Genomic DNA, 12,510 nt, shown 5'->3' with positions numbered 1-12,510 from the left:
AGACCTGCCGCTTGCATAAAATCTTGGACGTGGAAATGAGCTTCTGCACCTGGCAATGCAGTAACTTTACCAAACGCCCGTTCTATTTTAGTGTCGTTTAAGTGTAAAGTGAATTTTTTTGTAGAAGAAACAATGACAAGGGAACTCCAAGCACCTGGAAACTCTGAATGACTTTGCCTCCATAATGTTTGACTGAAGTTCTGAAACTGCTGTGGTTTGTGTTGTGGGATTCTGTTACCAGCTGTTAGAACTTTCTGCCACCCACTGATGTGTTCATGTTTACCAGTATTGAGGGTGCCACTTATTTTGAAGTAACAGAGCTGTAGCACCAGAGAGTAGGACCTGGCCAAACCCGCTGAGCCACTGCGCACCCCATTACTTGCAAATATTTTTCTATAAAATGATATCTCTCCAAATCTTTTGTATGTTCAGATTCTTTGTTGAATTTTACGTAGATGTATATAATGGGGGGGGGGGGGGGACGCAGAGGGTTGGACCGGGTCCTGCTCTCCAGTGGGTCTGGGGTTCAAGTGCGGCTTGGGGTGCCTTGCGACAGACTGGCATCCCGTCCTAGGTGTGTCCCCTCCCCCTCCGGCCTTACGCCCTGTGTTGCCGGGTTAGGCTCCGGTTCCCCGTGACCCCGTATGGGACAGGCGGTTCAGAAAATGTGTGTGTGTGTGTGTGTGTGTGTGTGTGTGTGTGTGTGTGATAGTATTCAATACATACATGGGATTTTTGGGGGCTTCCACCTTTGGGGGATGCATAGAGCATACTGCACCAGGTTCTATATGCTGCAGAATTGTCTGCCAGAGATGTGTGTCATTAGTGTTCTTATTTCTCCCGTCTTTGTGATATTGGGCAGGAAATTGCTGACCAGGAGTCCTCCATCAGCATCCCTGAAGGGGGCATTGGTCGAAGCAACCCACTGAAACCCTGGTTCGTTACCAAGTAAATTCCCCACAGCCCACAAGTGAATCCCCCTCAGAAAGTTCCCTCTGTGGCTGCCCTGCGCGGGGTGGGGGATGGGGGGGTGTTGCTAAGGATTGAGTCAAAAGTCAGTGATCTGGAGACGTTTATAACCTTGTTTTTTTCCCAAACTTTACAAGAGCATGGAGGCAAGTTTCATCTTTTTATTTAACTTTATTGTGCATGTTCTTTGTTCTTGTTTCAAGTACAAAATTCAGAGTTTTACATATAAAAATAAATTAATCGTGAAATAAATAAATATGAAAAATAAATAAACAAATAAATAAAAGCAAACATATGTATAGACGTGTGGTCAGCAGACGTAACAGGCAGACGAAGGGGGGTGTATCGCAAAGATTTGCATATTTTCACAGTTTTTTTTAATACTGGAAAGTCTCTGAAATCTCCTAGCAATAACTTGGGAAGTTAAAAAAGTTAGCTAACTCATGAAAACAAAAGAAAAAATGAAAGCAAGTACTGATTGTGCTCAGGTCTTTCAATGGAATAAACCGTAATCCATTGATGAACTGTTAGGAAAAACTGCTCCTTTTTTAAAAGTCTTATCTAGCATCATGCATCACATTCTGAATGGGTTACATGTTTGCAGTGGTCACTGACTCACGTCCCTACTTCCTATATCTGGACCTCAGAAGAATGAAGTCACGGACCAGCTTTCCCAGGTACCGCTCCAAGTCCCTGAGAACTACGTAACCCTGCAGACGCTTGTGCCAGCTCAGTTGAGGCTGGAGCAGCGAGAGAGGGAGCGGCTGCTTTGTGACCATTTCACCGGATGGACCGCCTTGGCTGCTCATTCGGTTTAACTGCAACGATAAGCAACCGAGGATGTGAGATTCGACCAGAAAGTCTCAGATCTGAATGTCTTGTATATTGTTTGTTTACACTGTGTTTAAAACCAAGAATATCCAGCTCCTTGAAGGATGCGGTTACCTGCGATTTAATGTGATGGAGGAGGTCCTGCACGTCCAGCTGAACTCCGTACATGGAGCGAGTCACCGTATCCGTCTGGCCGTTCATCCCCTCCTCTATCTGTTTTCTGTTGGCATCCAGGTGAATGAGGAAGATGTTCAGATCTCGTAGAGCCCTGTTCAGTCGTTCTGTGTCCTACGCACACCAACATGCAGATAGCCAATGAAGAAACTACAAGCCTCACTTCCCGTCAGCACTGGCAGCTCTAGGACCTTTAAACTGCTGACCACTTAAGTGAGTCAGTAATTGGAATAATTAGAAACTACAGAGGTCAGGAACATCTGGAGGCATCAGGTAGTACTAACATCCTGCACCTATAATACACTAAGGTGATATTAATGTGCATGAGCACCCTCTCCTGCCACAGTTGCACTTCTCAAATACCTTCATGTGCAGCCAAGTGAAATAGTCTGTATTCAAGGAGGGTAGTGTCTTCAGCATCAGGCTGCGATCCTCAAACTTTGAGTCCCCCAACTCTTGTTCTTTCTGAAAAAAAATTCCGCGCAACAGTTAACATGGTACTTTTATAAGAGTAATAACACAAATATTTGGAAAAATATATTTTGTAAATGTGTAGACTTGCCCGAAGGACTGGAATGATTAGAGTGTTCTGTGAGTGTTGGAGACTGCTGTAGTCATGATTATGACATTGTTCTGTATGTTGAATATGCCTGAAGGACCATCTACCATGTTAGGCTCCTTGTATGCACAAACATACTTGGTGACTTAAGTTATCTCATCTGAACCTCTCCTATCCCGTGTTTGCGTGGGTGCTCTTTGCTTGCCATGAGATCCTCACATAGTGCATCAGGAGCGTTTGGATGCGTGAACGGATCCTTCTTGTGAAGTGGATGGAACTGGAAAGCCGCCTGTCACCGTGCTGATGTTTATGGCTCTCGGTAATATGGCACGACTCCAAGGTGAACAGCAGGAGCAGGTAAAACTTCAGTCGACACACCATGGGCATATTGGAAAGGTGTGAAAAGGTGACCGCTGGAATAAAGTCCGAAACACATCAATGATATATATATATATTAACAGCGCTTAAAACAATTATCTAATGCAATGAAAACGTGAATAACATTCGTAGTGGATTACACAGCTCAAAAAAGCTCATTTAGCGCTGCTATATAGCAGTGCGTACCTTAACTGTGTATAAACTGGTTTAATTTGATGAGGAAAACGATCAGTCAGCTATAGCACTTAAAGGAGTTATACACAGATAGTGGCGCTGGGAAAAATTGTTTGTTTGTACACGGGGGACATGTGTCCTCCCATCCCCTCGCCCATCCACCTGTATATCACTTGCATTGATGCAGAGATTATTTGCTATTATTATTATTATTATTGTTAATTAATAGTCCTTTCATAAGTTGCTTAAAATGATTTTAAACTAAGGAGTAAAAAAACTTATTTAGAGGCAACAGCTGTTTTACATTTTCTTCAAAGCAGTTTGTAACAAGTTTCTGTTATAAGAGACTTGCAAATCATCACACATATAGTCAGAGTATCTTTACTGCGTTCATTCGGGCCCAGATTAAGGGTATGAGAGCAGTAGGTGGCACTGAAGCCCCAATCCGGTTATTGTAAAGAAGAAGGGGCTCCAGCCACTAAGCTACCTGCTGTCCTCTGCCAGATGGCTTCTTTGAGCAGGAACCTTTCATTGTGTTTTTTTTTTTTTTTTTTACTGGGGAAAGGGCTGTCATTTCACCTTAATGGAGATGGATAAAAAACAAGTAGCGCAGACTAAAGTTCTGCAAGGAAAGAGCGATTGGAATCGGTCACCTCCAGGATGAGGTGTGCGTCCTTTCATTGGACGAGTGTTACCAAAGTGTTATAGGCATGTATTCTTTGTATTCTTTCATTCTCTGTGTAAAAGTCTGTCAAAGAAAGAGCATATGGAGATGTGCACGAGATAAAATTGCCCAAGCTGCCAGGGTGCAAAAGGCTAGACCTGGGTTTTGGTCACAGACTGGGCTCAGTGCGGGCTCTGAAGGGCGCTTAAAGTTCACCAGAGCGCTTTTAGACGGGTTGAGGGTGAGAGGATCACAGCTGGAGACCAAGCTGTATTCCAAGCACATCACCACGTATAAAAACCTTTTGATAAGTAAATATCAGTCCATCTATTCATAATCCAAACCATTTATCACGTCCATCAAAATGACACTACCAACAATAAAAACGCATGATTATTATTGATGATAATGATGATGACGATCAATAAAACTCATATCAAGATATTAACCATATCAAAAGTCGTTAAGATCATATTAAGAAATTTATTAAACGGATACACACACACACACAAACATTTTCTGAACCGCTTGTCCCATACGGGGTCATGGGGAACCGGAGCCTACCCGGCAACACAGGGCGTAAGGCTGGAGGGGGAGGGGACACACCCAGGACGGGACGCCAGTCCATCGCAAGGCACCCCAAGCGGGACTTGAACCCCAGACCCACCGGCGAGCAGGACCCGGTCCAACCCACTGCGCCACTGCGCAACCGCGCCCCCTGTTATTAAACGGATATTTAGTAGTAATAATAATAATAATAATAATAATAATCATCATCATCATCATCTGATCTATTAGTCAACTTTTGGACTTCCATTAATACAGTTTTGCAATATAATATATACGCTAGGGAACGGATTTGGTTAACACTGATAAACGTAAAATGAAACACACACACACACACACACACACACACACACACACACACACACACACACACACACACACACACACACACACACACACATTCTCAGAACCGCTCGTCCCATACGGGGTTGCGGGGAACCGGAGCCTACCCGATGACACAGGGCGTAAGGCCGGAGGGGGAGGGGACACACCCAGGACGGGACGCCAGTCCGTCGCAAGGCACCCCAAGCGGGACTTGAACCCCAGACCCACCGGAGAGCAGGACTGCGGTCCAACCCACTGCGCCACTGCGCCACCGCACCCCCTCATATGAAAGTTTCTTGGCAATAAAAGTGCATAATTGTACATGATGACATCACTCTTTATTTAGCAGACTTGTTTGTCCTGCTATATATATATAGGGCTTACGATATCAGCAATGGTACTGTAGAATAGAGTAATACAGTAAATGTGTCACATACCCTACCTTGGAGAGATGGGCTGCGGAAGGAAGGCTCGAATTAACAGATCTTCAGAGTAGTGAACCACCGAAGGAGACTTATATGCTCCTTCGTCATCTTCTAGTTTCGCTCCCCCCCTTTCTTCTGTTATTTGAAATTTCCCTCCAATAACAAGTCTTTTGCAAGTCTGTAAAAACTACTAGGATGTTTTACTACTTGGGGAAAAACGATGATTTTAGAGTCATGCACCACACTTGTTCCACATATGACATGTACGAACAGCGCAAAATACTTCTTATTAAGGACATTGATTCACCAGCATACTCCCATCAACACAAATATTGTTTCTCTGCACTTTGTGGGCTGCGCGAACTTTTTTATAAGTTACGGGTGTTTCGGAACACTGTTAAGGGGCGGCAGTGCGGGGCAGCGGGTAGTGCTGGTACTTCACAGCCCTCGGACTGTGGCTTCGAACGCACGCAGATAGAAACGGCTGTTTGTACTACGATCACGTGTCCCCTCCGAACACGTGTACGCACAGCGAATAGGGCACAGCTCTGCACACCTACCTTGTGAATTACACACACACTTATTGTCTGAAACCACTTGTCCCCATGGGGGTCGCGGCGAACCGGAGCCTAACCCGGCAACACAGGGCGCAGGGATACACCCAGGACGGGACGCCAGTCCATCGCGAGGCACCCTGAGCAGGACTCGAACCCCTGAGCCACCCGAGAGAAGGAGCCGGCCGCACCCGCTGCTCCACCGCACCTCCTTACCATTGTCACACACATTTTCTGAACCGCTTGTCCCATACGGGGTCGCGGGGAACCGGAGCCTACCCGGTAACACAGGGCGTAAGGCTGGAGGGGGAGGGGACACACCCAGGACTGGACGCCAGTCCGTCGCAAGGCACCCCAAGCGGGACTCGAACCCCAGACCCACTAGAGAACAGGACCAGGTCCATCCCACTGCGCCACTGCGCCCCCCATCTCACCATTGTCAATTATTCCAAAATATATTACGTTGAATATTTAGAATAAAGGAGATATTTTTTTCGCAATTACGATAACCCCAGACCCGGCGTTCCGTTCCAGCTGCAATCCTCACAGCCTAGCGCCACTTATTTCGGGATAGGCTCCGGGCCGCCGCGACCCTCACCAGGACAACGAAAGAGAGCGACAGGGTGATAACCCGAGACTTTATTGATTGAACTGAATTTTCAGCATGAGCCGGCCTTCTCACCAACCAGTGTGACCGTCAGGTTACAAGTGAGCAGCCCAGTACGTTAATAATTATTAATAACGGCATATTATGAGAACATGAGAAGGGTCGTTTCCCGAATGTGAGCGCCGCGCGAAGAAGCGCTGCGGTTCTGCGGTTCTGCGGTCATCTTCCATGAAGCTAGGGTTTCGTGACAGCAGCAGCGCCCTCCTACTCAGTCTTCCTGTCTCTCCCTTCTCTGAGGGTTTCCCCGTGTCTCGGAGCTCGAGAGAGAAACGAGCTTCGGACACCTCGTACTGCCCAGTTTCGGGGGGGGGAAAGACCAAAACATTCAGGGGAATGTGATGTGGAGGAGCGCTGAATCATTGCGCCGACACTTAACGCGGTACCGTGGCACAGTGAACTACTGTACTGCACTGCACTAGTCTAGTGCGCACGCGCTCCAGGCGGGCGCCCCAGAACGCCTCGTGAGCGCGCAACGCGCTGTCAAATGACCCTGGGAGCGCAGGATTTGGAACTGTTCTAGTTAGGAGCCTCGATCTCCCTCCTAAGATGAAGAAACAGAGAAACAAACAGATAAACACACATCCCATTCCCCCCGTTTCCTGTTTCTGAAGAACACACACACACACACACACACACACACACACACACACACACACACACACACACACACACACACACACACACACACACACACAGAGAGTTCTCTGAGAGTTTTGCACCTTCACGTTATTCCTTCGGCAGACTTTTCTCGAAAGCCGTCGGTCTACCGTGGGTGTTTTGGAGCGGAGTCATGAAGAGGGAAGCTGCCGGTAATCTCGCGCCGTGGGGCAGCTTCGCCGAACACGCGCGGGGGCCGCTGTGTTGCAAGGCTGTGTTTCGGTCTTTTGCGTGTCCCTTGGCTTAGAAGGAATCCCAGTGAGACATCTCTTTCCGCTCCTTTACTCCTTGTCCTCTTGGTCCGAAATGCTACAAAAGCGCTCACGGTAGGGGCAGCAGGTGGCGCAGTCGTTAAAGCTGTTACTTTTAGTTTATCACTATACTATCTATGCATTTGAATGTAATTATATTTGAATCCCTCATGAAGTATTTACCCTGAACTACCCCAGTAATAGGCAACTGCATCAGTAACAATATAATTGTAAGTAGTCTTTGCATATAAACCTGACGTTTTTAAGTCACTTCGGACACGTGATAGTTAAACGAGTCAGTATTTAAATGAACCGTATCAATGCTACGCACACCTTTAATTACTTGTGTTCAGGTTGTTACATCTACTGAAACAGCGCTGTTATTATGTATAAGTATATACATCTTCAGCATTTGTAAGGCAGCTTTCGCAGTGTTGGCTTGTTATGAAGATGCCTGGTCGCGTTACATTAATTAATGAGTTTTAAAGGAGTTATTGATAATGCGGGCAGATTTTTTGGATTTTACAAAGGGTAAAAATCCACATTGTCCAATACAGAAAGTAAAATGAGTTTTTTTATGTATTAAAGCAGTGTGCAGCGTTCTCAAGAGTAAATTTTAAGTATTGATCGTGAGAGCTGTAGAAATTATGATCTGTTCTACAGTGTTTGATGGCTGATTGTGTGAAGTCCTTTACTATGGGTTAGTCATCATCCTTTATCTTCCTGTTTTGTTAATCCTTGTTACAGTTTACAGTTCTATCCCCTCTCCCCCATTCGCTTTTGTATTTCTTGAGCCAAAAAGGAACTTTATTTCAGTTTATCGCTATTTATTTGACAAAGTTTAGTGTTTATGTTAATTTGCTATGATGAGCAGAACTAATGAAAACAATACTAAATTCAACCTCTGGCACTTCACATCCAATCTCTGCCCGAGTTTGAATTTACAATTCAGCCTATTCCTTAATAAAAATGAAAAGTTGAATAACTCTGCATATTTTTTTTAGTCGTTTAACCAGAAACCAATTTTTGCAGGAGGGACCACACCAGATGTCAATCACATCACCAGTGGGGCAATACTGGGGGATCATCAGTGGGGAAATAGCAGAACTCACAGACCAGCAAGTGAAACCAAAAACATTTTTCAAGAAAGGTGAGCAGTTGGAATCAATGTCCAGCATCAGCTCAGGGCTCCCAGGCTCCTGGTGATCGCGCAGGAAAGCAAGACTCGAAAGGCAGCTTCGGTCACCATCACCACACATCACAACTATCCTTGGGTTAGGGTTTGTGTCAGGGTTAGGATTATAATGTATAATACTGTATAATGGTGTACAATGTACAACAGTGTAAACATACAGTAGTGTATAATAGCTCACTGTACACTGGACATCACAGGAAAGCCACCAGAGTTTTACTGAGGCTGTAGAAAGATCACCTGGATGGCTGTGGATGTGACCCCAAACACTCAGTAAACCCAGGTAACATCAACGATGGTGCATCCAAGTGATGGATATATGAAAGAAATAAGCCACGCTGGTGCACATTAATGATATTTCCGCAGTTGCTCTTGGGACAAATATCCCGTTATACGTTCTGTTCCGCATACACATTGCATTAGTTCGTGTAACGGGTTCTTGTGTAAATCTCTGCCTATCCTAGGCTCATCCCTCATAATCATTTCCTATACAGTTTCAATATTTTCTTACGGAATTACCTCATTTTCTGCGGCAGTAAAGTCACCCTACAGCCGATCTCTGTCATGATGCGCACGTACACATATAATTGAGTCTCGTGTCATTTTTGTACACGATTCGGTTCACTTGAATTCTTTTTATTTGTTCGTACTGAATGCACTTCGCACTTCTGAACAAGAGGGCAGCACGCCGGACAGGAGCGCACGCACTTCTCGGACACATAGAAGTAACAGTAAAGAAGGACACTTTGTTCGAATGAAGCAGTTAGTGACATTATTCATATTGTTTTTTTGACGAGCTCCACTGGGAATTCAACTTATAGGCTGTAGTTTATATTGGTCGCAACTCTAATTATAAAATCGACAGGCTTTGCGCAAGTATAGACTGAATATTAAAATTCTTCAGTGAAGTTTCTGAAAAAACTTCTAGGTATAGTGTTATCTATTTTACTTTATTACTGCAGATTTGTCATGACAGGAGTAACTGAGAATTTCCAAAAAAAAAAAAAAAAAAAAAAACGGAAAGAAAAAACCCAGGAAAATGCGAGAAACTCTGCAAATTATTCCCTGACCACTTCTGATGCACAGCTCAGCAGATTACAACTTCCGACAACAGTCTTTTAGAAAGACACGGGGACCGAAAAACACTCAGGAATAATTTGTGTTTGTGAGAAAAAAGGAAAATGTGCTTTTGGTACTTAAATGTGGCAAACGATTAATGTTCGCGATGCACACATTGAGAAAGTACTGCTCAACTCCTTGGCCTGAAGGGGCTCGCGCGAGGCTGAGCCCCCCTGCGGTGCGCGCGGCACTTTTCTCTTCCTTTTCTCGCGCTGCATTGATGCTCGCCGCTCCGCTGCCCCGCGCCAACGGATGAGACATAGACGAATTTAGGCCAGTTTTCATAGACTCTGTGCAAACATACCGCAGGCAGGAGGCGGATGTTCGACATATGTCGCCCCGTAATCGAAATGTTGCTAGTTCGAATCCCCCTCCTGCCATATTTGTAGAGCGGTGGGGGGGTTGTATTTGAATCAGCTCGCATTATACACGTAACCGCATTAATAGGGCAGGTTAAGACCACCTGTTTCATGCGCTCTCAGGGGCGGCTCTTGGCTCTCGGCATCTGGCGATCGAGGCAGTCGTGTTTCGCTCGATTTCACGTGGCGAGTGGGCTGAGTGGGCTGTGTGTCAGTGCGCAGTGTTGTGTCGCTTTGAGCAGAGGGCCTTGTCGCGTTTTCCTTTATTCTGTTTTGCTTTGTATTATTTACTCTTTTGTCTGTGCTTTAATTTAATTTTAATTCACAAGGTAGGTGTGCTGTGCCCCATTCGCTGTGCGAAACAGTTCGTGGGCTTCGCTGAACGGCAGAACAACAGTTGTATCCAGCAACATTAAGGCTTGACTTACCTCCTCATTTGGTCCGTAAATACTTTTTATTTATTTGTGATGCGACTCTAGAGGTTTTATTTAAAGTAAAAAAAAAAAAAAAAAAAACAAATTTGAACGCTGCTACGCTTTACTTTAAAGGTATTTTGAACTGGTAAAAAATAACACCAAATTATTATATAAAAGGCTACATCACTGTAAATTGTCTGCATTTATTCTTTCAGCTGACGCTTTTCTCTAAAGGAACTTTCAATAATTTACTTAGTACAACCAATTGAAAGTGTACAGGAGCAATTTAGGCTAAGTATCTGCTTGCTCAACTATATACAGCTAGAACTGGGAATCGAACCTGCGATCTTAGGGTTCAAAAGGCAGCTGCTGTAACAACTACCTTAGCAGCTCTTCTTAGCACATGAACTCCCTATAGACGGGGGTTATAAAAAAATAATTTTAACATGGTTATGTCTGTACTGGCGGGGGCGCGGTGGCGCAGTGGGTTGGACCGGGTCCTGCTCTCCGGTGGGGCGGGGGTTTGAGTCCTGCTTGGGGTTCCTTACAACGGACTGGCGTCCCGTCCTGGGTGTGTCCCCTCCTCCTCCAGCATTATGCTCTGTGTTGAGGCTCCCCGCGACCTCGTATGGGACAAGCGGTTCAGACTGTGTGTGTGTGTGTGTGTGTCACATCATCTGAACCGCTTGTCCCATACGGGGTCGCGGGGAGCCGGAGCCTAATCCGGCAACACAGGGCGTAATGCTGACCCACCGGAGAGCAGGACCCGGTCCAACCCACAGCGCCACCGCACCCTCTCTATATATATGTATCTGTACTGTTAATGGTGATTTTTAAATTGTATTCCATATTCGTGTGGGCTACAGCGGTTCGGACAGGGACACATCGCTCGCAGGTGCGCTTACTCCAGTAACACTGCAGTTTGGGGTCAGGACATGGGGACTCTGGGGGTGCGATTTGCACCACGGTACCATCATTTCCTGTACAAGGGGTTCTCACCAGATCCTGACCACCAGACTGTAAGAATCTCTCAAGATGCTGAAAACCCACCCCAAAAATAATATTTTAAATAATATAGCAAATTCACGAAGAAGGAAAGATTTGATTATTAGAATGCAGATTACAATATAAGGAATTAAAAACGGTACAGGTAAATTTCAACAGAAAAAGACTGCGGATGTGATCTGTAAAAGGGCTTAGGACCGTTCCTCAAAAACAACTGTAGAAGTATGACAACCGTAAAAAGTGTCGTTGACATTGTTTGTTCCTTACACTAACTTTTAACCTTTAAAATATAAAGGCTTCGAATCTGTACAGAATGTCGTACTGTACTTTGTTTGGTTAAACTTAAAAAATGACAAATCTAAATGTAATAATGGGAAATATTTATTTAAATTATAGCGGCCCTGAGTTTATGTTAGTGAACCAGATGGGCAGTTTGTAACTTTTCATTATTATTAATGTGACGTACAGTACAGTATTGAGCGAAAAATCGTTTCAGCGACTCCGTGATAATTACCTGTGTCCACCGCTAGAGGGAGATCGTGCGTTTATAACTGATCAGAGGGAACTGCGCATTTTCGGTTCGCTTCAAAAAAAAAAAAAAAGCCGAACAGCGGGCACTGAAATCGTGATGAACGTCTTGATGTGGACAGACAAACGGAAGCAAACAGTAGTACAGAGAGCAATACCTTAAATAACAGTGTCTTCGGTGTCATTCAGCCTGACAGAAAAGTCTTTACTGAAGTCTCAAAGCTCTTACGCTTCTCTTATGGTCCTTCTGTCCTTTGTCTGGCTGCTGTGACCAAGTGGACAGAGCGCTGCTTGGGGGACAAGTGACATTACATGGGGTCCCGTGCCTACACTCCGATCAATACTGTACCCCAGCAACTGCACCAGAGGCTGTCATCAGTTCATTTTTCTGCTGATAGAAGCAGAAAAAGATGTAGTTAGCATTCTGTTTGTGTGAACTTTGGACAATAAACAAAGCTGTTGTGTCAGGACTGAACTCCTTTACAAGTATTCCTCAGATATACTGCAATCTTATTTATTTTAAGAGATAGACTGTACTCTTATTTATTTTAGCATTTTTTTTGTATCAGCCTAATGATTTGCTGTTCACTGCTTTAACATTTCTTTTATTTACCAGATGCTTTTCTCCAAATCGACTTACGGTGTTAATCTATTTACAATTATGTCCCCATTTACACAGCTGGATAATTTCTTAATT

At 44.7% G+C, this 12,510-nt stretch overlaps 1 protein-coding gene across 1 annotated transcript; it reads right to left on the bottom strand.

Annotated features, from left to right (window-relative positions):
- Positions 1 to 1,592: 1,592 nt before the first annotated feature.
- LOC108933469 (cardiotrophin-2-like) lies at positions 1,593 to 5,141 on the bottom strand. The gene is made up of 5 exons (XM_018750557.1): positions 5,083 to 5,141; positions 2,753 to 2,946; positions 2,338 to 2,439; positions 1,915 to 2,088; positions 1,593 to 1,787 (listed from the first exon to the last, which is right to left on the bottom strand). The coding sequence occupies exons 2-5, from the start codon at positions 2,918 to 2,920 to the stop codon at positions 1,593 to 1,595; spliced, it is 639 nt and encodes a 212-aa protein (XP_018606073.1). The 5' UTR covers positions 2,921 to 2,946; positions 5,083 to 5,141.
- Between the last annotated feature and the right edge of the window lie 7,369 nt (positions 5,142 to 12,510).

Source organism: Scleropages formosus, chromosome 10 (genome assembly GCF_900964775.1).
Source record: "Scleropages formosus chromosome 10, fSclFor1.1, whole genome shotgun sequence".
In the NCBI taxonomy this organism is placed as follows: Eukaryota; Metazoa; Chordata; class Actinopteri; order Osteoglossiformes; family Osteoglossidae; genus Scleropages; species Scleropages formosus.
Note: the sequence above shows the minus strand (reverse complement) of the source record. Positions and strands in the feature narration are given on the sequence as shown.